The sequence below is a fragment of the Phycodurus eques genome, chromosome 1 (assembly GCF_024500275.1).
Source record: "Phycodurus eques isolate BA_2022a chromosome 1, UOR_Pequ_1.1, whole genome shotgun sequence".
In the NCBI taxonomy this organism is placed as follows: domain Eukaryota; kingdom Metazoa; phylum Chordata; class Actinopteri; order Syngnathiformes; family Syngnathidae; genus Phycodurus; species Phycodurus eques.
Genome location: NC_084525.1, coordinates 16,860,934 through 16,887,347, shown reverse-complemented (window position 1 = coordinate 16,887,347; position 26,414 = coordinate 16,860,934). Strand labels below are relative to the sequence as shown.

At 40.9% G+C, this 26,414-nt stretch overlaps 2 protein-coding genes across 13 annotated transcripts in view; both read right to left on the bottom strand.

Annotated features, from left to right (window-relative positions):
* The window catches only part of LOC133404675 (tensin-2-like), a 71,534-nt gene extending 51,263 nt beyond the window's left edge, over positions 1 to 20,271 (bottom strand). For 8 of the 10 annotated variants that reach the window (XM_061680771.1, XM_061680802.1, XM_061680786.1 and 5 more), the window contains exon 1: positions 19,703 to 20,271. In XM_061680771.1, the coding sequence (XP_061536755.1) occupies positions 19,703 to 19,831 (129 nt within the window). In that variant the 5' untranslated portion in view covers positions 19,832 to 20,271. Of the gene's footprint in view, positions 1 to 9,726; positions 9,992 to 19,702 lie in introns of those variants that run through there. The other 2 variants (XM_061680778.1, XM_061680839.1) reach the window with 2 other exon arrangements.
* A 953-nt stretch (positions 20,272 to 21,224) lies between these two features.
* Positions 21,225 to 26,385, bottom strand: LOC133404739 (PTB domain-containing engulfment adapter protein 1-like). 3 transcript variants are annotated; one of them, XR_009768863.1, is made up of 7 exons: positions 26,117 to 26,385; positions 25,896 to 25,967; positions 24,115 to 24,213; positions 23,905 to 24,042; positions 23,727 to 23,831; positions 23,474 to 23,653; positions 21,225 to 22,360 (listed from the first exon to the last, which is right to left on the bottom strand). XR_009768863.1 is itself a non-coding variant. In XM_061680951.1 (7 exons), exons 1-6 carry the CDS (start codon positions 26,159 to 26,161, stop codon positions 23,585 to 23,587), a joined length of 528 nt encoding a protein of 175 aa, XP_061536935.1. In that variant the 5' UTR covers positions 26,162 to 26,385; the 3' UTR covers positions 21,225 to 22,360; positions 23,567 to 23,584. The 3 variants fall into 3 exon arrangements, 2 of the variants coding, with proteins under 2 accessions (XP_061536935.1, XP_061536926.1); XM_061680951.1 differs by having other exon boundaries at positions 23,567 to 23,653; XM_061680942.1 differs by lacking the exon at positions 21,225 to 22,360 and having other exon boundaries at positions 23,169 to 23,653.
* Between the last annotated feature and the right edge of the window lie 29 nt (positions 26,386 to 26,414).

The following is a 26,414-nucleotide window of genomic DNA, read 5'->3' as shown; positions in this document are numbered from 1 at the left end:
TAGCAACGGCAAAACAGGGGAAAGCACTTCTTTCCGGCATGCGTAAATGGCAGAAGCCAAAGTACCCGTAGGAACTTTAAATGTCTGCAATGTCTTTTGTTTAACACGAGATGCTACCACGGAGCCACCAAATATGACAATAGCCAATTTTTAGGCTTTGTTGTGTTTTTGTATTTGTATAAATAAAGGATATTCATGTATTTAACATTTGTCCCAAAGACATGAGCCATTAAGAAAACAATGTTTAAGCAAGTTTGGTCTCAAACCATCATGCCATCAACCCGTAGCTATACTCGTTTAGCTCAGCATACACAGGAAGCCCGCTAACCTGTTTGCCAGGTATGGTCACATGATGGTCGGCAGGAAGCGTATTTAGATTTGTATTGCGTATTGGCATTGGTGTGTATGTAAATTCACCCTCGACTCCTTTTGCCTGTTTTACCTTTGGTTGTGTAACAGTCTTAAAATAATAAGCCCTGTGGTTCCCGCTCATACCACAACATAATCCTAACTGTGTGTGGCGTGTGCATATGTGTGAGTGTTCAGTAAAATGCAAAGCTCCATTCATCCATCCATCCATTATCAAAAGCACTTTACTCATTATAGAGCCTATCACATGTGGCTTTGAGTGAGATGTGGGGTAGACCGTTGACGGGTCAACAGTCAACCGCAGGGCACATATAGACAAACAACCAACCGCACTCACATTCACCTATATATCAAAAGGGAGCGCTATCCTGGAAACAAGAGCAGGTATCCAGTAGCGAAGGAGCGTCGTCTCTCTGTACATGAAACATCTTTATAACTCGTCGGTCGGCTTCGGCACAAGTGAGTTTTTGTTTCCTCTGAGGTAACTCCTTGGTAACAAAGACACTGAGTTTTCCATAAGCCTGAAGCTCTCAAGGCCGGTCAGTGTTTGGACAGCCGCCTGCTTGTTGGCATCGGCCTCTACCAGCTGTGTTCAGTAGCTCTTAGTATAAGTGAGTGTGTGTGGTAGGCACACTGGATTGCTTGGATCAGATTGGTTATGTAACACGGTGTGTTAGGAAAAGTGACACAACTTATTAAATATCGGCTATTTATACTTTTGGAGGGATTTCTAATGGGATAGTCACTTCATTTAAATTATTATTGCATGCTAATTTGCATAAAATACAATGGAACCTTGACACAATATGTTCTGACATGTCACCATGATAACAGTGCTTTCGGGTGGCAAAAGCCCTCGATTTCTCCGATTATACCACGAGTAAACAAAACCTTACGTGTCATTTGAAAAGGCAGTGCAAGTAAGAAACCAAGGTAAATGGCTTGAATTATGATTTTAGCCTCTTTCACTACTGCCGTAGTTTGAATGGGTGAAGTGTCAGTCAAAAACAACATGCCATGTGAGGTAAATTGGCTCCAAGGGAGACCGAACACCTGATGTAATTTACATTTCAACAAATACGTTCATTAAAAGATACACATGGTGGAAATTCAGACATAGTAAACAAGATCATTGACTGACTGGCTAATTAATTGACTTTTCGGTTGCTCAAATCAATGGCACAGATGGGCACTTTTGGTGGAGAAAAATAACCATTTGGGGTACATCTGGCAGCGCAATCTCAAACACAAATGTTCATCATTTCAGTTCAAGTCCGTGGTAGTCAATCACTTTTCTGCCACACAAAAATACATTGGTGCCTTTTTATTTATTTATTTATATATATATTTTTTAAGAAAACATTGTGAAATTTCTATAATCAACAATGCTGTCATTTGGAACTGTTGCCAATAGGCAACACTTTAAATAACATTTTAGCATTCTTAATACCAGCATAAAAAGAAGTTAACCAATAAACCAATTTATACAGTAAAACAAAACGTTAAGCACTCTACTCTAAACTTAAATGACAAAAGATGAGGAAGGTATAAAAGTGTGTCTAAAAGGAAGTTAACCACTTTTCTGTGAAGTGTGTATAAAACTCTACCATTGATAACGTGACGACACATATTGCAGCAAGCCAGTCGGTGGGGAGGTAGCTCCAGGATAGTGTTGAGTTATGGAGAACTGTTTGACCCTGGCTGCCTGTGGTTGGCTTTACATTGTGCTCTTGATGCCTCTCAAACAGGAAGAATGCTGCCAAACACCTATTTTTAAATGTTTATTGCACCAGTGTGGTTTATTTGACAGCGACAGCATGCTAATTTAGTTTTATGGTGAGCCTCATGTATGCTTTTAAGAGCGAATTGAGGTTGGGGTTTGTGAAAGTTTAGAATATAAATATGTTCAAGTAGCAGCATTGAGCAAGAATTAAAGGCAATAGATCACAGATACCTGCTGAGGCCAAATTATTTACAATTTTTTTTTTTAAAGCTCTAGCAGAGCCCTCGACCCTAGTGAGGATAAACGGTACAGAAAATCGATAGAAATATAATCTATCCATCCATTTTCTGAGTACAGAAACATTTTCTGGTACAGAAAATGGATAGAAATATAATCCATCCATCCATTTTCTGAGCCGCTTCTCCTCACTAGGGTCGCGGGCGTGCTGGAGCCTATCCCAGCTATCATTGGGCAGGAGGCGGGGTACACCCTGAACTGGTTGCCAGCCAATCGCAGGGCACATAGAAACAAACAACCATTCCCACTCACAGTCATGCCTACGGGCAATTTAGAGTCTCCAATAAATGCATGTTTTTGGGATGTGGGAGGAAACCGGAGTGCCCGGAGAAAACCCACGCAGGCACGGGGAGAACATGCAAACTCCACACAGGCGGGGCCGGGGATTGAACCCGGGTCCTCAGAACTGTGAGGCTGACGCTCTAACCAGTCTCCACCGTGCCGCCGGATAGAAATATAATAAGACAAATATTTTTTAAATTACAAGTTATTTACATAATTGTTTTTTGGGGGGTTTTTTGTTCGTTTTTTTAAATACAAGAAGAGACAACTAGCTAGCTAGCTTGCAGCTGTTATATTATCCATCCGTCCATTTTCCGTACCGCTTATCCTTAACATAGCATTGGGCAGCCGTTGCCCAATGGTTAAGATCATTTCCTGCCACCGTTGGGGACCTCGGTTCAAGACCCCAACTGGACCATCTGCCAACATCCCCCGGACTCACGGCTGTGGTGTCCTTGAGCAAGACACTGATACCCCGAAATGCTCCCTGGGTAGCTTCAGCTGCCCCCTGCTCCAGTGTATTCTACTAACATGTGTATGTGTTCACTGTGAGGGGTTAAATGCAGAGAGTTAAATATAATATTTATCCTGCTTTCTAATAAAATTAATTACAAATGTTAAATGCCCCCCCCCCCCCCCCCCCCCCGTTTACATCCAGGGACAAAAATACAGTATGTCCTTTTTGTTACAATAAATCAAATTATTCTTTTATGAAGTAAATACAAAAATACAGTATGTCATTTTTTAAATTAATCAAATAATTATTTTATGAAGTAAATAAATTTAACAAATTTTAATTAACCAAGCTTCAGAAAAAAATTACAAATTAATGAAACAGGATAGTAATTACTGTCACCACTGGACTAGCTAAAAAAAAACATCTTCCTCACTCCAAGATAATACTCAAGACTGTTTTTCATTCGATTATAGCTCCTGGCGGATAAAACATATCCAAAAGGCGACAAATGAAAGTATTGACCAACAATGTGGATGCACAACAGCAATAAACCAGACACTGTCTGTCTGCCATTAGGGACTCTTTGTAGTGACGGAACCGAACATGCAGCAGGATTGCGCACGTGTCCTTTTCAGCAAGCTACGAAGCATCCCACAGTTGGGGCCAGTCTGCCTTTACACTTAGTACCACTCCATGTAGTAAACATTGCAAAGCTCTTTCATACACGTTTGAAGTTCAAGCATCAAAAAAGCTTGTTACATATTCTTTTCGGTCGTGATTCAACTGAGAAATAAATGACAGTTGCGACTCCGGATTTTTTCTTTCAAATAAAAAACCTGCAAAGCAACTTTAGGAATTCCACTGTAATGTATATTTAATCCAGAGAAGATGCAACTGTGAAATAAATGTGTATAAATAAATAAACGTGTAAATAACCCGTATACTAGGGTTATCGGTGGGACTCTGGAGTGCCTGTCCACTTATGAAATAACATGGGGCTGGGAGGTACAGTATTTTTAGTTGGTGATGTGTCCATTGCATGCGCCACCTGCACGGCTCTGTACTCATTTGTATGAGACAGAAATGTCCTACCGTACATAGCAATTTTCACCACAGTTTTACAATGAAATTGTATATGCTTTGCCAACAATGCCAGAGACCTTTCATCAAAACACCTGAGAACAGTTTTAAATTATGAAACAAATGCATAATGTCTCTTGCGGGTTTTTTTTAACATTTCAAAAGATGTTTGGAGGAATCAATGCATCAGGATTTAATTCAGGCCATTGCATCTTTGACAACTGAAATGCATACAACCACTACCTTATAGTGCTTTTTGGATGTGCTAAAGTCGTTCACCGTTCCACTTGTTCTTCTTATTATTAGTAGTAGTATTATTAGTCTTAATTGACATTAAAACCTTTAAAAATTACATTGGACTATAAACTAACGTAGCATCTGCAGTAGTTGGTACCTGACCAAAGTTTTTCACATAAAGACAGCACTCCAAAACCCAAAAGAGAAACACTCACGTGCCAAGGTGCATTCGAACAAAGAGTAAATGGAAATTCTCGTCCTATTCTCGTCCCTGCATCACCCCATTTGCCAGGACAGACCACGCCCCCTCAACAACATATGCTGCACACACACACAAGAAGCACTTTTTTCCCAACTTTTCAATCTCTCTGGCAGCGAGATGAAGCAGAGATTTTGTAGTCAAAGACATGCTTTCTAACCCGAAATCCCTCTCTTTGCTCGCCAGTCATCGCAAAACAGTGGCGGGATTGAGTGAAGGAGGGGCTGCGCACATGTACAAGCGAGGCACACAGAAGGCAAGGTGCATGCATGCACATGAAAAAACAAACATGGACACAGAGAGCGCCATTGGTGTGCTCCCTCCCTAGAAACTTCCTCGCTTCTTCTTCCTTTCTAAAAATAGTGCCACAGTGGGACAAGAGTGGTTGTTGTGTGGGAGGAGAGCATCACTGACGGGGCGGCTAGATACTGTGACCTCAGATTAGGCCGCAGATGGTCAGTGACAACGACACAGGACACACAAAAGTGTGGCTTTTCAATTGTTTGCCATTCAAGAAGAGGTCTGCACTACAATGGAGGGTGCAAAGGGGGGTGATCATCAAATCATCATGACAAATTGTACGTCTCATCAATTATATTTCATTTTTCTTGCAGGGAGCTGGAGCCTTTCCAACCTGACTGCAAAAATCAGATTGCACACTTTGCATCATATATAAGTCAAAATCCATAGTGTCCATGCTGCCCAAAAATGTAATGAAGATTGGTATGGAACTTGGACAGTGTTGGAGCACTGACAAGATACTTTGAGAGTATGTATGATAAGAATCACAGATACACTGTAATATTATCGCCAGTGCAGTGTAATAGTAGTACACTGCAAATCATTTGGAATCAGAACACATCACATCAGAAAGTTAAAGAGAGTGCTGTAGTTTTAGTGGTACGTAGTCTTCCTAAAACAATTGTTTTCCTGTTGAAAACTGTGACTGTACTCATTCATTGGTTTGTTTGTTATATCATGCTTATGTAAGTCCCACCCTCCATTGAAATTCTGTCACATGGGCTGCTATCAGGATGCCAGCATCATTTACTGGCATCCACTCCAGTTATTATATGTGTGTTAATTTATGTGAGTGTGTGTGTGAGAGTGTGTGTCCACAGGGTGGGACAAGCAGGGAAGGGAACAGAGAGTCCCTGTTTCTGAGGTGAGGTCAGTGCACCGCCACGGTGCACTTCCGCTCCTCAGGACTCCTGCTGTTAACACACAAACAAGTACACGCACACACAAGCACACACACACACAGAGAAAATAGTCTCAAAGGACCAGCACTGACAGCCCAGCTGCATTTTTTCATGTTTACCAGCAAAATACGACATCTGCTTTGCTTTAAAAATGTTAAGCACGTGCATTGAAGTGGGTCCAGTGAGAGGATGGCATCATCCAGTCATCAGTCAGCTCGGAGGAAATAGCTGTTGCTACTTGGAGATAGAGTTGGACATCATCTGAAGCTCAAGCTATATTAAACAGGAAATATGGAAAATTGACCTTTTAATCGTTTGTACAGAAATAGTTGGCTCTCTTGTGTGCCTGTCCGCCCATCAAGTGTGGAATAAAACAACCATCTCTTAGCTGGCTAATTCCAAAAATGTGCCTGTAAGCGAGCTGTCCTAAGTGTTGCCAAATTAATAACGTCCAAATTGTAAGTTAAGCTGGTCAAAGAACCGTTCGCTTTCGAGCAGACTTCATGGAGGCACTATCATGTCGAGCACAAAAGGTATGCAGAGCTGCAGTGTTAGCTTCTGACAGGTGGCGCATACTCGGATGTTTATTTGAGTTTGGCGATGTGTCAGCTGCATGCGCCACACGCACATATCGGCACACTAACTGACAAGTGTAATTCGCCTAGTTGGTGATAGGTGGTGCCTCCACCAGTGAAAATGTCTGGCATTCTCTGTTATTTTCCGACTGGCCTTTCTCTTCAGACTCTGGACTGTTTGAAAACAAGTAGTAGTCGGAACCACCAAGCTCTGCCCCCTGTCACCTTGGTCACGAAAGCCCATTTGACCCATTGAACGGCACGGTTGAACAGTGAGTCAATTACATAACTCGTCAGGAAGGAGTAATTTCAATCTCGGAGTAATGTATTAAATTTTTATTTTCTTTTTTTAGCTATACCAGCGGTAAAATTGTGGGGGGAAAATTTTATAACATGTCTCCTTTAATGATGCTGGACTAGTTTCATCTGAGAGTGGAAACCTGGAAAGAACAAACTCCTGGCAGGGAAGAATCATCCAGAAGTTACACCCTGTAATGAAAACTATCCCAGAGACACAACATTAATCTTTTCATTTACTCCCACCAAGAAAAAAAAAAAAAAACTTCCCAGTGTCATGCATCAAATATGATTTTAGAGTTTTCTAATGACAACAGTGCTATCAACCCAGGAAAGCTTGGCAGCATGGCATACAATGTTATCTGGTTGCTGGTTCTTTACGTTGTCGAGCAGGATGGGGACTCTGACAAGGCGTCATGATGTGAAGCCAACACAAACAACAATCATTAATCATGTTGCCATGCAGACACACACACACACCTGCAGGATGTCAGGAGGAGTCCCATGCTTATGTTATGGATACTGAAGATGCCAAATGCATTATGGGTAGTTTACAAAAAAAATAAAAATAAATAGCATAACACTAACTAACATTCTTTGCTGTCCTACACATGCAAAAATAAGTTGATTATTAACCACTGTGAATATTAAGGGGTGGCACGGTGGACGACTGGTTAGCACATCTGCCTCACAGTTCTGAGGACCGGGGTTCAAATCCCGGCCCCGCCTGTGTGGAGTTTGCATGTTCTCCCCGTGCCTGCGTGGGTTTTCTCCGGGCACTACGGTTTCCTCCCACATCCCAAAAACATGCATGGTGGGTTGATTGAGGACTTTAAATTACCCGTAAGTGTGAATGTGTGCGCGAATGGTTGTTTATTTCTATGTGCCCTGCGATTGGCTGGCGAGCAGTTCAGGGTGTACCCCGCCTCTCGCCCGAAGATTGCTGGGATAGGCTCCAGCACGCCCGCGACCCTAGTGAGGATAAGCAGAACGGAAGATGAATGAATGAATGTTAATATTAAGCCATAGAAACAGAAAACAATGATGGAGGCATAATGCGAGGGAATCATCTGGCAGTTACGTTGCGTGCATCTCAGTTTTTAACATTCTGAATGGTCACAGAAGTGTAGAATTACAGTAACCTCTTTAAAACACAAAAATCAATAAACAACAATACATAACGCGACGCTGGAGTCTTACTGTGGGGGATGTAAGTTGAATTTTAATATATTTTCTAGTCACGTTTTCATCATAGGACTGCACGGTAGGCACGTGGTTGGCATGTGTGCTCACAGTTCTGAGGTTTAGGGTTTGAATCTCTTGATGTTCACCTTGTGCTTGCATGGGTTTTCTTCGAATATTCCGGCTTTCTCCCACATTCCAAATACATGCTTCTTTGGTTAATTGAAGACTTTAAATTGTCCATAGGTGTCAATGTGAATACCCTGCTATCGGCTGGCGCCCAGCTCACGGTGTACACTGGCTCGCGCCCAAAGTTAGCTGGGACTGGTTCCAACGCGTGTGCAACCCCAATGAGGATAAGTGGTACAGAAAATACATGGACGGACGTATTCAAGGCCACTTGTTGCTTGACAATAAAAAAAAGTGGGATATGTCAATCTCGGCTTTTTTAATAGGGTGGACAGTTCTATCCCACTGACAGCAACACGAGATAACGACTGACATGCTCAGGAAATTACTCCCATAAGAATATTATAATGATTACGTTTGTTTATACATAATTCATTTCCATTTCCTAACTAAACCACTACACTGTATTAAAACTATCTGGGAACAGGAACAGGAAGTCGGGCAGGCAAGGAAATGACTCAAAAATGAACGCATCATGAGCGATTTAATTATACACCAACTTTGTAATTTGTAACTAATGTAACTACTGTGTAATAAATATGAAATAAAATAATCAGGGAAGAGAAACCTGAAATCAGGCAACCGGGCTTTAAGGAAATTACAGCAAAAACTAATAAAACTACAAGGCCGATGAGACTTTTCATGACTGTATATTCAACCTTTTGGCCTCTGTATTAAATATAAACTGTATACTGAAAACAAAAGAAGAAACGCGCCACCAGCTGGGTGCGGTGCAGCATTGCCTCACAGAGCAACATTGTCATACGAACATGCCTCTCCCCCACGTTTGGAACATGTGCCTGCCTTCAATTATGAAAAAAGACACAATTCATACACTCAAGTGAGTAAGGTATTCTGCACATTTCAAAAATTGATTTGAATTGCTCTATGACGGATGAAAATCATATAGTGATTCTTGACCAGTGAGCCGTGGGAAACCATCCAATTTCACTTAATTGGTCCGGAAAAGATATCCACGACAAATTAATGAACTTATCTGTGGAATGAAATATATGGCGGCGAGGTATAGTGAGAGACGAAACAATGAAATGTTCTTCCACGAGATGGGAGAAGGTGCATCATTATTAACATGTATATCTACATTTTGTGACAGTTTTGTTTTGTGGTGTGCTGTGAATTATTATTATTTGATTCGATTTTTTTTTCAAATGTAAAATATGTGCCTCGGCTCCATTAAAAGTTGGGAATCTACATGCACTGGTGAGTTTCCTTGTGATCCTTTAACTGTGTGACATTAACAAGAAACGACTGGCTCTGACGCAGGAACCCAGAGGAGGCGAAGGGGTGGGGGCGGGCTGCTTAATGCATCATATGACCCCACCAGAAGACGCGCATGTCATTGGGAGCGAGTTCAACGCAACAAATGGTGACAGAACCTATTCGCTCCTCTCAGGCCATCAAATCAATCCAGCAAACCTGAACTCTGCAACTTGAACACAGAGATGACGTCCAAGTTCACGCGGAAAACATGCCGCGCACGCTCCCGGCGCATCATCCATCCGACAGTACTCCTCCAAACAAAGTAACTCCCCGCCTGTCGCACGAGTTGCTCTTACCTTGCTCATTTTGCCGCTAAACATGCTTCCAGTGGTTGGACTTTCAACGGGGGCTCCTCATGCCGAGGAGAGGCTCCGCTCACGAACACGGCCACACTCTTTCGCTCTTGCTGCAATGAGATCACTTGTTTGCTCTGCTACGGTCCACCCTCAGAGTCAGCGGCGGCGGCGGCGGCGGCGGTGGTGGTGGGCTGGAGCGAATTGCAGGGTGGAGTCACACCCAGCCCTCCGCACGTGGGGGCGTGGCATTACGGCTATTCGCCCTCCCATTGGTCGCCTTTGGGAGGGGAGTGCGAGGACGGCCGCTCCGGATTGGCTCCAAAGCCCCCTGGCAGAGCCAAGCGCCTCTTGTAACAAGTTGCAGGTACTTAAAGTTTGATATGTTGTACATATTTCCCAATTGTATGTGTATGGCTCGCCAGCCAATCGCAGGGCACATAGAAACAAAAAAAAAAACATTCGCACTCACATTCACACCTTCGGGCAATTCACAGTCTTCAATGAACTTACCACGCATGTTTTTGAAAGCCCACGTAGGCACGGGGAAAACATGAAAACTCCACACAGGCGAGACCGGGATCTGAACCCCGGTCCTCAGAACTGTGAGGCAAATGTGCTACCCGGCCGTCCACCGTGCCGCGGGGGGCAATTACTTTATCAATATAACGAATTCTAAATCAATTAAAATCAACATTTTGAGAAGAAGAATCATCTCTATTCATCGTGAACGCATGCACAGGCACATTTTTCCTCTGCATTTTACCCATCACAATAGTGGACACTGCAAATACACACATTATTAGTGGCACACACTGGAGCAGGGGGCTACTTAAGAGCCCGGGGAGCAGTTTGGGTTATCGGTGTCTTGCTCAAGGATACCACAGCTGTGCGTCTTGGGGAAATTGGCTGTGGATGGATAATTGCCCCCACCTCCTTGTTAAATAATTAATTAACTAAGGGTAATCACATTTTGGGCAAAGCTGAGTTCATTTTCATTGGCTGATTATCGCCAGACTTGTTCAATCAGAAAGAAAGAAAAATCACTTAAATACAACCTGTTTGAAAAAATGAATTCAACCAAAATATTTCAAAAAGCTGCAACAAAATGCCACAATCCAAAGTAATTCAAGAACAGATGAGAAATAAAGTAATTGACATTTGTCAGTCGTCAAAGGGTTACAAAGCCTTTTCTAAAGCTTTAGGACTCTAGCAAACCACAGTGAGAGCCATTATACACAAATGGAGAAAACAAAGAACAGTAGTTAACCTTCCCAAGAGTGGCCAGCCTACAAAAATTACCCCGAGAGCACAGGTCATCCAGGAGCTCACAAAGGAACACGGGACAACAACACCTTGCCTCAGTTAAGGTTACTGTTCATGACTCAACAATAAGAGACTGGGTTTAGAGATTGACAGTATATACACATATACTGGACATATGTACATACAGTAGATACATATGTACATATTCAGTATATATACAACATCGAAGTTGCCATCATGTTCATTGTTTTGGACAAAAATATTTGTTCTGATTGTAATGCAATATTTCACTATTTACAGTGACTGGCTTCAGACCCCATCCATGATAGTAGGTCTGTCACATTAGTTTTCTTTCATGATTGTCTTTTTCCTATTTTTCTATCTGCATCCTAGATTTACATCAAAATTCCACAATGGATTGTTTTCCGATTTTTCGCATTCTTTGCAGCATGCTTGTTGAAGCTTAAAGCGGTGATAACTTTGCATTATTTGCAGCAGGAGATTGAATTTCCCTTAAGAACCAGCAGATGGTGTGCTTTTTTGTCTCTCCCAATACAGTATGTATTTTATGTTTAATACAGAGCAAAGACTGACAAGGAATGTTCTCACATTTTCTGAGTCCTGTGATTTCAGCCGAGGCAACTAATGGCATGACCGGCGAAAAGCACACAATAGCTAAAAATGTATTTCTGTTGTTAGGTTTAATGAAACACGAATTATGCTGTCTGTGTAATTTAGAACATTGTCACTGAGGCACAAAATGGAATTTAAAGAACATCAGATAGCACGAGTGCAGCCCACCACCGATTTTCTTCCATGAAAAAAACCCTCCAAAAAAGTGATCAGGCAGCAGCAGTGCTGAAGAGTATTGTCTCAACTACGGGCATCTAGTGTGCTCGGACTACCATCTAGTGGTGGACAGACAGACAGACAGACAGACAGACGGACAGACCTTCATTTCACTGCAGGCTCAACTTCCACGTGTTCTTCTGTATGCATACACAGGTATGATGTTGGTAACCCTTCCCTGTAACCCTTCCCATCAGAGGAGAACGTGATTGCGGTTCAGAGTAAGTGCTAATGCAGTCCATGTCCCTTGCTCATATATATGGAATGTCTGGAGTTAGATTTGTTTTCTTCTTTTTTGTATGTTTGCAATTTTCTGGGCTTTTTTTTTGGAATGTGTAAGGGGGATAACAGGGAGCGGTGTGTCGTATAGGCAGATTCACAATGGAAGGTGAAAGGTATTACTGAAATAAAGGTAATGGGCGGGGTGCCACTTATGAAAATAATGAGGAGCGAGAGACAGGAAACCGATGCTTGGGGTTGGAATGAGGCCATGGGGTCGGTCACTAGTTTGGGGGAGGGTCACACGTGAAAGGGAGATGGAATTGGGGATGGGAAAATGGGTGAGGTACAATGACTTTAGGTGTTGAGAAGTGAATAAAGTCATCATCATTGAGGGTGTGTTTGTCTGCTCTGTCCAGATGAGACAACACGGAATACTGGTGGAAGAGGCTAAATGGCGAAAAAGGATGGAGTGCGGGGCCAACAGGAAATGAGGGGAGGAGGAAGAGGAGGAGGCGAGAGAAGCGGGACTGGATTGTGTAAGACAGCACTAAGCCAGAGTACTGATAAGGTGCAGCTGTTTAAGAGCAAGAAAGCATGAGGGATGACTAAAGCTCACGTGTTTCTGTTGATCTCAGACAGTTTCTTTCTGTGATTTGCCCAAGTCCCAACTAAACCCGACAAAATGTTCAGCATGTACGATAGAGTGGATCCTCCAAAGTTGATTGAAAATATGCCTCAAAAGTCAAATCATTATCTATTCATGGCAACAATCTTGTGAGACTTCAACTCAATGAAAAACTGAACTATTAACACCACGTCATTGGTTTTTGGGGAGGGCGCAGGAGTGCCGACCATAGAACGGTACCAATAATGGCAGAGGGAAAGTGTGATGATGACCATAGAACCGGAAATACAACGGACTGTGACATTGGAAAGAGTGTGGCTAGTCAGTAACCTACAATAAAATGACTTTGGGCAATAGACAGACAATACACTGGACTGGTCACCAGTCAATCACAGGGCGCATAGAGACAAACAATCATCCACTGTCACTCACACCGTCAGTGAGTAGGAACTGAACCTGCTGCCTGCACCAACATCAGGCGAATGAACCACTACAAGAAAGAAATTAATGACATAAATTACATGCACAATATTGGACTTTAAAAAAAAAAAAAAAAAAAAAAATTCAACTATTTGTTCACTAAAGCACACATTTGATAACATGAATAAGGACACACAAACACACACTCTCAAGACGCTGGCTGCCGACGGACATGATGATAAATTCGAGCAATACCTAAAAGACAAAGTTCCAAGTGCCGCTCTGCAAACATTTTATACTTCCCTCCTTATTACAGGTGAGTAGTTTTACTTTATTTTAGTTTCATTTCACACTAGTTCATTTGTTTAACAGTTAAGGAAATGTTACTTTGCCTGTGTAGTTAATAGAAGTTGAAATTAAACACCTTGGAAGACAACCAGTGTCATGTGTTTGACGTTGTAGGTTACACCGAGTGTAGTCCTGTGACGTTGTGTTTTAAGGCAATGATTCCATGAGCTGTATGCCGCAGGAACCATGAATATGTTGGGGTCCACCGTATATTAGGGCTTCCTGGAAGTGCAGTATAACAGAGTTTTGTGTTCAATTAAACATGCCCAGATTTCACAGTTACTAAATGGAGACGAGCTCATCATTATTTCATTATACTTTTTGCACATTTTGGTTTGGTGGTGTGCGTTGGGTTTTTCCAATGTCGAGTATGTGCCTTGGCTTAATAAAGGTTATGAAACACTGTTTTACAGAAGTTTGCAGACATATTGCCCAATGAAATGGTTTATTTCCCTGTCTTTGCCCTCCATCGTCTGTAACAAACAAACAAGACTTCCAAATGTTGGCCAGAGTTTGGTCCAGATGATTGTTTTGAACCCACTGGAATCTAGCCTATACAGACTTGAATACACCAATTGTTTTCCCCCTTGCTAACATGACAATACTAAAGTGGCTCTATATTTACCAATAGCTGCTCCCTCAGTGCTCCTTCCTGTCTCGGGTGTGTTTATAGTGAATGCCTGCGGCTCTGGGCCACAGTCTAGGTCAATCTCAACACTGTTGTTCACACGAAAATTACAGGGGGCGACGGACAAATGTGATATAAAACATCACAATGTCAAGTTGACTTTGTTTTTCTAATGATAAAAAGCAAAAGTGGTTTCTATTCAAGTCTTCAGTGGTGAGAACGTGAGAATGTTAGTTGAGCTAGCTAGCAATTAGCCAGGGAATTACCGGGAGGCTTTTGAGCTCGTACACGAAAGTCATACAAACTTGAGTTTTAACAGCGGCAAGGATTAACGCTCTGTGCGTGCACGTGTGTTTGGCCTTTTCTTTGAGTTTTGATGGCTTTTGTGCAACACCAAGAGACGGATCGAGAAGAACGAGACAAGTGTTCTTTTACAATTATAAATAGGCATTTTCAGTACCACTTTTTTTCAAACCGATACCGGTACGAGTATTCACTCTTGAGGACTCAGTGATACCGATAGTGAGTACCGATACCACTATTACTTTTGAGTCACAAAATTTCAATGAACGCAATGATTGATAACGAAGAGCATTTGTTTCCCTTCTCTCTTTCTGAAGCGTGTGTTGATTTGTCGATGTGTCAAACCGTAGCAGTGTAGCACCAACTACTGGTGTGGAGGACTTAGTGTCAAGATTTTATTTTTTGCCTTAAGTATCAGTGGGGGGAGGCTTCACAAGTACCCGATACCTTGAAATAAGGCTGGTATCGGCCCGATATGGTACCGGGTAGCGGTTGTTGCCGATCCCCAATTGTAAGTTGAGTGAAATCAGCAGTCACATTAAAACCAGTAGGACTCCAGCCTTGCCATTGGTGTCATAAAGGTACTATATAGCACTGTGTGTGTGTGTGTGTTTTGTTGTTTTCATGCTTTCCTGTAAACTTCATTTTACACTTGTGTGACAAGTAAAATGTCAACAAGTGTTATATGCGGTGCATCTACGTCAAGACTCACCGTCCGATCATACCGTCCCCGTTAAAGTTAAGACAGTGCTTGATTGCGTTCCCCTTTTACTATTAACAGTGTTTAACTTAGATGGCAGTTAAGAATGTTAAAATGTTAAAGGTACTTAACATTTGCCACTACTGCTAATACAAGTTTGATGATGGCGACAGTTTGACTATTCTAGTTCCATTATATACACAAATTTGTTGAAGACTCTAAATTGTCCTTGAATGTGCATTATAGTGTGATTGTCTTTCTTTTTTTTTTTTTTTTTTTGTGCCCTGTCATTGGCTGGCAACCAGTCCAGGGCGTAGCCCGCCTCTCGCCCAAAGTCAGCTGGGATAGGCTTCAGCTCGCCTGCGACCCTCGTGAGGATAAGCAGTATAGAAAATGGATGGATGGACGTTTCAAAATTGAGATTGAGCAACATTCCTGAAAAGCGTCTTCAAGAAGTGACTGTACATTTTTGTACAAAAATGAATGTGCTATGATTCGCAGAACATTCAGATCCTTCTGGGGGGTTCCTTGAAAATGTTTTAGTCTTTTTTCATGAAATATTGTGGGGAACAAATATTCCCTGATGCAGTAGTTGCATGCAAAGTAACACTTAGATACGTTAAACCTCGTCTTAGTGTCGAGATTTACTACATTTACCATTCTATGAAAATACGAGTACAGTATTTGACGATCCAAACAAGATGGATGTCACCACATGCAACAAAGAGGTAGCAGCTTCATGACTTTTCCTGTGCTCTCCCACGGAATATTGTGTTGTTTAGCGGAGCTCTGGGTGTTGAATGGAACCATATGGACGCTAACAAGAAGCAGTTACATATCTACTGATTCTCACTGTCAATTACATCTGTGCATCTGTGATGATCTGCTGCTCGGTGACAAGCACATTAGGTTTTATTATTATTAAGTGTTGGACTGCGGTTGAATGATGATGATGCTCCAACTTGCATTGGCTAACAAAGTGGTGTTTCTGCATTTGGGATGTGGTGGTGGGTCTAAAATCTCTCAAGATCATGCACGACTTCAGCTCAGTGTACACCGTAAAGATTTGTTAATAACAAAAATACGACTGCAAAATTGAGAAATGTGATGACCAAAATAGAACCAACGATAATGTAGCTCTAGCATAGCGACGGGTCATATATTTAGTGGGATACACACATACTGACAAAAGGGCCAAATTTGAGCATTTTCCCTCCCTTGCAATCAAAGTCAACAATATTCCGATTTCCCTGTGTCTCAAAAAGATGATCCTGAGCAATTATCCTGTGGTGGCGGCACGGTGGTCGACTGGTTAGAGCGTCTGCCTCACAGTTCTGAGGACCGGGGTTCAATCCCCGGCCACCCCTGTGTAGAGTTTGCATGTCCTCCCCGTGCCTGCGTGGGTTTTCTCCGGGCAGTCCGGTTTCCTCCCACATCCCAAAAACATGCGTTGTAGGTTAATTGACGACTCTAAATTGCCCGTAGGTGTGAATGTGAGTGCGAATGGTTGTTTGTTTCCATGCGCCCTGCGATTGGCTGGCAACCAGTTCAGGGTGTACCCCGCCTCCTGCCCGATGATCGCTGGGATAGGCTCCAGCACGCCCGCGACCCTAGTGAGGAGAAGCGGCTCAGAAAATGGATGGATGGATGGAATTATCCTGTGGTGTGGAGTGTGATAAGAGTGATTTATTCCTCCCGATCTGCTCGGGAAAAGGGCAGGTTAACGCTATCAAATCAATATTCACGATCACAAAAGCTCACGTGTGTGGTCATCACCGAGATTGGCATCAAGTGAGATGGAACGATAGCCAATGAAAAAGTGACCAGGTCTTCCAAGTCATTCACCAATAATGTAATAAAAATTACAAGCAGAGTTTAACTTTGCAACATCTATTTACCACGAAAGCTAACAGTTAGCCTGGCTTCTTCTATTTCCTCTTCTCGCATTACAGTCATCACTCGCAATATCGCGGTTCATTTTTGCGTGTTCAGTGGATCGCGGATTTTTAAAATGTTCTTTACAATGTTGATTATTTGCTATATCGCGGTATTTTAATTATTTTTCCACATGGACTGTTACTGCTGACTCACGTAGCAATAAGCGAAAGACAGGAGGAAAGTGCTTGAAAGAGAGAATTCTCAAAGTTTTGAATCATTTAAAATTTAAAAATTTAAAATGCAATGTGCCTGCCTACTGGAAAGTACAACTGTCTCAAGTTACACAACTGCAGAAAAGTAAACATTGTAACCTAATTGAATATAGCCTACCACGGCTACTTGGAATGAATTGTAATCCATAACAGGTGGTTTAGATAGAGGGAGGATGGAAACAACCACTAGTGCTCTTTCAGTCGCTTTAGTGAACAAACCAGAACCAAATAAAAGGAAAGACAAGCTTCGCCGACCTGCCGACAACCTCAGCTGAAGCCATCACTTTGCACACAAAGTGGATAAAGCTAAAGCCAGTAAACAGTCAGACATCTGTATGTCCTCTGTCACAGTAACTGTAGTGTGGAATGTGAGGATGGTGACCCCCGAATGGACAAACATAATACCTGCACCTCACATGCATATACTGATTCTAATATAATGTGTGCATGAAGGTTTTAAATATATATAAATAATACAATAAATACTTGTCGCTACTTATATATATTTTGTCTACTGTAGGGGTGGTCTGGAACGTGAGCTTCGTGATAAACTAGGGATTACTGTACTCTTCTTCTTTGTATTTTCTGGTAGTCTGTATGCACGGACATCCGGTTTGGGGGTTGGCTCATGATTGGTGGTGGCGACGTGGGCGGTGTGGAGAGTTTGTCATCTTGAGTAAAGCACACACTATAAGAGCATTAAGGACACAAATGGAAAATTCGTTCCTCCTTGCCATGACTGGAGTGTCTCACTTTTAAAAAATTGGTTAAGATGTTAAAAATCTTAAAGGTGGCCGCTGCTGCTTTTTTCTTGGTCTCTTATCAAAACTAACCACATGGGTATACAGTAGATGACCTCTGTAGTGCCTACGTCAACATCAAATAAATCACCCAATATTTTTTTTAAAAAAAGAAGGAAAGATAAAGGTTATAGTGAATAGCATTAATTTTGCTTCATCGGTCATAAGATTAATTCAATTGACATAATTTCCTCTTTAACCAGAGAGGCTCCACACTCAACAACTCTCCTCGGAAGAATCCATTTGAAAGGTGGAAGATGTTTGGAACTATGCCGAGATTTCATGAGCAAATAATTACATGATACCACAGTATGTGAACTGTAGTTCTTCACACACTAAACACCTTCAGATAAACAAGTGCATTAAAAAAGAAAGCCCATAAATAGAAGAGACAACATCTCTTAGTGGGACCGAGCTGCTTCCCACAGACTTTTACTCTCACAGGGGTCATTCGCCGCCAGTTGACGTGGTGCAGAGGGCGCCGCATTCCCACAGTGCTCTCCATGTGATTTTGGCCCCGCGGGGACATGTGGTGCAACCAAGCATGCATATTTAAATATAGAGCCAGATGGTAGAAGGCAAGCGTTTTGGGAGACAAAGACAGGCGCAAACACTTGTGACTGTACTAAATGTAACCAAGCAAGGTGAATATACACAACATACAATGTTGTGATATGTTATCATACCACTTTGTCACTGGCAAGAGCAGCACTGACTATTAGCTTCTTCACACTATTCATCCACAAGCCAGAGTGCCTCATTGTACTGTTACATTATCAGTGTCATTGCATTACAACGCTGACAGCATCACGCAATGCAACACCGCTTTTGTGTCGCCACAGATGTGTGGTGAGATGATGTTGATGCTGTCATCATCATCAAGTCACAATAGATTGAGAAGTCTGATATGACTTTTGACCTCTCGTTCTAAAGGTCTGCCATGCCATAACATATTGTGGTACAATTGTATAGCATCCTGCATGTGTTTTTGTTATCACTGAAGATAATTCAGTTACATACGTGTTTTTGTTCATACTGTAATTTGTGTTCAATTACATACATGCTTTTGTAAACTTTAAAGACCAATCAGATACATAACAAAAAAGATTTTGTAAACAGTGAAGAACATTCAGTCCCATATGTTTTCTAAACACTGACGATAATTTAGTCTTCAATAAAACACATACAAACACGTTTTTGTCAACACTGAAAATAATTTTACGGGTTTATGTAACTATTAAAGATAATTTAGTCACTTGCGCCGTTTTGGAAAAACTGACAATAAGCTACAGTTGTCTTCAAATACATAACATGCCCTTCATGCTTTTGTCATCACTAAAGACAATTTAATAATCTTTTGTAAAAAAAAAATAACAATAAAAATAAATAATCAACAAACTAGTTTGAAGTTACATTACATACATGTTTTTGTCATCACTGAAGATAATTCAATCATGTATTTTTGTATACACTGAAGACAAATTTAGTCCAACTTTATCACGTTTTGCCATTACAGAAGATATTTTAGTGAATTTTTTTTTTGTTTAGTTTTCTTTTTTTTAACTGAAGACTGTTTAGTCCTCTTGAAAGCCCCTCAAAAACTGTGCTGCCCCCCTGTTAAACCATGTACTGTATAATGCAATATAGCAACCACATTGCCACACTGACCTTCATCAGCCTCAATCTGCCACTGTCACTCCTGTCCAGGCTCCGAGTCTTCACAGATGGGCTCCTGACCACCGGCACCGCTTGCACCACGTCCTCCCCACACCAGTCCGAGCTCAAGACGCAACCCATGTAGGTAGACGGGTCCTGACCTCAGGGACGTCTCCCCCTCCTATCCAATTCTGGTCCTCCGCAAAGCCTCTCGATCAGGCTCCCGGGCAGCTGTTTTTGTCAGCTAGAAAAAGAGGAGATGGAGGCCCTTCCCCTTTTCCTGGCTCTGGTACAGCCTGGCTCGACTTGCTTGAAGGGACAGAGGGGGGGATATGCTCACCCACCCTTTCCTTTCCTAGAACACTTTAAAAACACCTCTTACCTAACTCCATGCTGGCACGTGCGGACCCATTATTCTACTTTTCCCACACACTTCCCTACTTGACTTTTTCCCTTTGACTCTCTCGTGTTCATTTACTCTCCACTCTTTTCAAGCTTCTTTTCACTCTTCCCATCCCAAGAACGCATCTTCCTTTCCCTCTCCTGCCCGCCCTGCCTCTGCCACTCAGCTAGGTTACCTCACTCTTATATATACACAATTACTTCTCTGTTCTTACCCCCCTCCCATCTCATCTCCTTGGGCTTCCTGTCCCCAGATGCAGGCGGCCTCCCCTCAGCTAGCTCAATCCCAAAACACATTGTTGGCATTGTCTGGTAAACAAGCGAGAAAACCACAGCAGTGACAGTGGCTGATGCTCGTCACGACATTGACTCACCCTCTTATTCACTGTGTTCAATTATGTAAACAACATATGATCCATTCAGGTAAGAAAGCCTATATGCATTTTGGTCACGGCGTCTGAAAAAGGAGCAACATATTGTGACACAGCTCGGAAAATACACCGCACGTGTTTCTCTGCTCTTGTTTATTTTTAAGCTACTCTGTTCAGTGTTGTGGTGGTTGCGCATGAGCTCACAAGGCTTGCACAAGACAGCGCGGACCCCCTTAAAAGGCAAATTCGCCATGCACCTCCACAAACCCCCACCCTACCCGCCACATCTTTGTTATTACAGGCATTTTGCCTCAAGAAAGCCTTCCAGGAAACCTTTCTTGACCAGGAGTCCATCCCTGAGAGACAAGTAGACCCACTAAAGCCCTGCCTTATACAATCTCCTCACCTTTCTTTATTACTTTAATCTCAGACTGCAGTCCTTCCAACTACATTCCCCCAATCTCCTGATTTTACTTGCTGTGAAATGAACTCCTCCTCATCAACTTTGAAGATCTATCACTGCAAAATGTCAGTCAGTATGTAGTCTAGAGGAAGAAAGGTTAATTACTTATTTCTGGAAGATGACAAACTGAGGCAAAGCTGGAACAAGAGAGTGCGGGATACTGTAGGTTAGAGACGAGTTGAGACAACGCAAAATGAAACCAAATATGGGAAAAAGAGTGTGAGAAAGAGGGTGGTGGGCCATACAGAAACAAGCACAGATACAGTCTCTTCATCCTATGAGGGAAATTAAGGTGCCACAGCAGCAAATTTATTTCGATTGGTTTGGCAGTGATGTGACTCTCATTGCCTGTGTCTTTACAGCATGTTTGTTAGGCTTAAACCAAAAACAATAAAACAGGATGTGCAGTGTAGACATGATATGATAAGCCATAGCAACGCAAACAGTCTGATATATCACAGTTTTTTTTAAATATATATATATATATATATATATATATATATATGTTGTCCAGTTTATGGACAACATGCAACATGTTAACAAAACCAACTTTTTCCCCGATATTATGCTTCCATGTAAAATTTAAAAATATTTTTTTTGTGTACAGAACACAGGTGAACATGTTTACATTTTGTAAACGGGCTCAGCATTTTATCAGTTGTGGCCAGGTTATAAAGGCGGAGACCTTTTCTGGAAATATCTGACATATCCAACATTCACTTTCCACTTTAATTAGGAATAAGTCTAATAAAATGTTTACTTAATGTTTTCTTTTTTAAATGAAGTATGATGTTTTCAAGTTTTTTTTCCAATGAACCTCAGAACACACAGATGCTGAATACAGTGAACATATATGCTTGTGTGATTTTATATTACCCTGCAATGTACAGCACTCCAATGAATTCCGATATATAGTAAGCTACTGTAGTTACTTCCCACGGGAAGGTTAAAATTTTGAAAACTTAAGATTTTCTTTTTTTTCTGAATTAAAATCTTTAAACCACTGGATACATTGGAGTTGTCTACACAATAATTTATCATTGTCCGGCTGTAATTTATTTTGTGACAATATATGACAAAATATTTCTGATATCGCCAGTAGTTGTAGTAGTAAACAGGGAGCAATGAAAACACCATGTCAATTTCACACCTTTGACCCATTGACTGCACAGACCAAAGGAGGACTGCAATTGCGTAAACAGTGACACTATTAAGAAAAATGCACATGCAAGATTACTGCAACATTTGCAAAAGTACTGTCAATTTTAAACAATCATTTCATCAGATAAATGCTTTTTAAAGGGCAAAATAAACACAAAAGAGAGAAATTGAGTGTCTAGGTCAGTCTGCTCATTCATCATGGAAAGGATGGGAGGAAGTTGATATGAAGTCAGGCAGGCCAAGACCCGTTATGTCCAGAAGGATCTGATGAGGCTGCAGAGAGAAAAAGAGTCCACTTTGAAATCTCTGTGCAGCATAAATCAACCTGCCAAAAGCTAAACACAACTAACAAAAGCTAGCGAGTGATGTGCTAAAATAGGAGAAAACAGCAGCCAAGCACCAAGTCAAGAGAGTCAGCGAGGGACCGACAGTCCACACCTTTAGAGCATACCCAGTTAATTATATGTATATATATATATATATTTTTTTTTTTAATAATGCCAGAACAACACAGAATTTTCCAATGGGTTCAAATGTGGTACATGAGTTTAAGTATCTTCTCAAGACATCCACCGACATGTTCGTCAATTTGTGCATGGCACAAGATATTTATAAACACAGGGATAGTGTTGGATGTAGGTCACAGTGTATTAAATGAAGCAAACAAACAAACCTATATTTACTCCACATTTTGTAATAATTTCCACACATTTGTCTACTCATTTGCTTTTGTAATAAATGTGTTATTATAAAGAGACTTTATAGACACCCTGTACTATTTTCAAGCAGAAGCAAACTAGGTAATCATTTATAAGTTTTAATTTGTCATGGATATCCACATTTAAGTCGTTAATTGAAACATAAAAAATTAGTTTACAGTATATTAAAAATACCATCAGCTCTTGGTAGGTCTTGGGACCGATCATGTTTTTGTAAAGAAACAATTCTGGGATAATAAAGTCACACAAAATTTTAATATTATGAAAAAAAGTTATTTTATGATGACAGTTGCAATGTTATGCAAAAAGTTGTAATTTAGAAGAAAAAATTAAATAAAAAGAATTGTAAAGGTATCTGCGAAAGTTATGATCAAATAAATACATGTAATAGTAATTTATTGCATCTATTTTTTCTTATGTATACACATTATTTTCTATATGACTGAATATTAGAACAAACTGATTAGAATGACAGATGTTTTTTGTTAAATCACTAATAGCTTTGCCATTTCCTCTAAAGTTGTATTAGCAAAAGCTGTACAGTATTATCTTGTAGCCATTCAAAATATTTTCTGCCCAATATACCACAATTTAGTCAAAAATTAAGCAAATAACTGAATGCAGAGAAGTACAAGATGCAAAATATATTTCAAACTGTCAAAAATACCTCTTTAGGTATTGCGATTTGTTTTGCAGTAAGAGATCTTGTAGGTTTCCCTTCAAAGATAACAAAAGGGATTTCAAATGAAGTTGTTATTACATGGAGTTGAAGAAAGACTTATTGTTGGTTGTTTTTGTCTGCAAGCCTCCTCTTGAGCTCAGAATTCTCCTTTTGCAGCATTTTATTCTGAAAGCGACAACAATTAGAATACAGTATTGTAGTGGACATACTGTATCAATATGCCTGTAGGGCTGCCAACCTTGTGTCTGAGGGCCTCCACTATCAGGTCACGACCTCCCCTGACACGCTCCTCTTTTTTCGCAGCTCGGAAGACATCGCCAACGACGGAGACCAGCACGTATGCCTAGGAACGAGTTTTGGAAGGTGGGGTCCACCGATAGGCCAGCGCTCAGGTGTGTGTATGAACATGTGCTCACCTGAGTCTGGCTCTTGAACAGATAGCAGTGGTACGCGTCTACTGCAGGGTGCTTGGCCACAAAGCCGAACACTTTGGATGACGAGGGCAAGACGGCGCAGAAGGAAATAGTGGGGAGGGGGCAGGTGTACAGCAGAAACTGTCAGGAGAAGGACGTCATGCCACATGCTAGGATGTTTTGTTAAGGTCGAGGTTTGGGCTTGATGTACACCTTGGTTTTGTTTTCCAATATGTCAATCCCACTCAAAGACACGAAGAGATGGACTTTGCTCTTCTTTGTAGCCTTTTCTGAGGAGTACGGGTCAGGCGTCTGTGGATGACAGGGGAGAGCTTTACAAGTCATTTACCACAACATTATGGACACCTGCACAATCCTATGAGATCCAATGCAAGAGATGTATATTTAAATTGCCTTTACACAAGGGGTGAGCAAAGTATGGCCCAGGGGCCACATACAGTACACTCTGTTCCATTCTTTAATTCGGCCAACTGAGCAGTTACATTATCAAGACTCCTACAGTGTTTTACAGGAGACACTTTTACCTAATAATTGGCAAGTTAAAATGTATTTATGCGTTTTTTTACTTTATCTCAAATAATTGATTGATTCATTGTAAATAAAATATACTACTGGTAAAATAAAAAATTGTACATGTACATTTAACAATATTTAATATTATATAATAATAATAATAAAGGTAAAAGCTGAACGGTGACTGACTTGTTAGCACGTCTGCCTCACAGTTCTAAGAACCAGTGTTCAAATCCGCCCTCGCCTGTGTGGAGTTTCATTTTTACAATTCTTTTTTTTTTTTTTTACTTAATGTATGAAAAACCCGGCCCAACTGTCTCTTTTAAAAATCAAATGTGGTCCTTGAGCACAAAAGCTCACTGGCCCAGCTTTACACTGATAATAATCAGTTGATTATCATCAAGCTATTGATTTAACAACATCAACAACAAAAAAGTACTGTCGTTTAGGTTCACAGGCAAGCATAAAGCCAAGTCATTTAACGTGCATGAGGCACAAATCATCATCATGAGAACTTTAATAAACTCTACGGGTGATGTTTTGAGGTAACATTCCTAATGGTTATACAGTCTAAAACAAAAGTTAACATCTGTATGATAAAACTACAAAAAAGTAAAACTAGTACCCGGTTGAAGACTGCAGCAACTAAAATGTATTTATTTATTTGTGTGGGGCTTAGAGCTTTAGAATTATTGGTAAAACTATTAACATTAGTTTTTGTTACTAGTATAACAAATTAACCTAATGACACTTTTACTGGCCCATGATGTGGTCAGCATAAATCTTTCTTGCTGCATATACAGTGGCATGAAAAAGTATTTGGCCCATTCTCAGTCTTTTCTTTTTCATGATTTCCCCACTTTAAGATAATAAAACAAACATAAATATTAGACACAAATAACCCAAGTAAACAAAAGAATGCAGTTTTTCCAATGGTAATTTTATTTATCAAGGAGGAGGGGGTGGAGGGAGTATTAAAAGCTACCTGGTCCTGTGTAAAAAAGTAACTACTCCCTTTCTTAAATCATGACCAATCTACGGCCCACATTTTTGGGAAAGCTGAGTTCAATATCACTGACCACACCTAAGACTGAATACCTCCAGCCCTGTTCAATTACAAGATCACGGAAATAGAACCTCTCTGTCGGCCGAAAGATCTATAATAAAATAAATAAATAAATAAATAAATAAATAAATAAACTGCAACAAAATGCCATGACGCAAAGAATATCAAGAACCAGTGAGAAATAAAGCAATTGACATCTATCAATCTGGAAAGGGTTACAAAGCCATTTCTAAAGGTTTAGGACTTCAGAACAGAAACAGAACATAATATTTGCAAAGGCAGAATTTTGTTTACGGCTCATGTATGGGATCTCATTAGCTTTTATAGGTGAGCCTGGTGTACATTGTGGCAGACACCATGTAAAGGGTGCTGCTGTATTTTCTTGACTTGCTACCTTGACGCTCTGAGCTGCTTCCTCCAGGATATTTAGTCCGTTAGGGCGAAATACCTCCACTCGGCCAAGAAACTACAGATGAAAACCACATAGGGCAATAACAAGACAGTTGTTTTTGTGTGCCTCAATTTCACTGAATTGAGATTTTCTCACATTCTACATAAATCTCCAAATAGGGATTTGTCACACTCAATAATCAGTACTAGTACTGTATAATTTACCTTCACTGAAAATGAGATCTCATTGTCATCCTCTATGTCACTCATCTTTCCTATCAGGTTGAGCCAGGTGGTCAACAGCAGCTATTCATATTTGTACACACACAAACAATTACAAGCACAGATATGAATCAATGAGACAATGCAATATTGGAAAACGAAATGTAACTTGAGCTTACCGTTTTGGAAGTACAGTACAGTAGACAACAAGGGAACTCCTATTGTGGACAGGAGTAAAGTCTGCTCGAGTTAATGAATAACATGTCTGTTCCTTATTATCCCTTCTTGGGTATCCACGGAA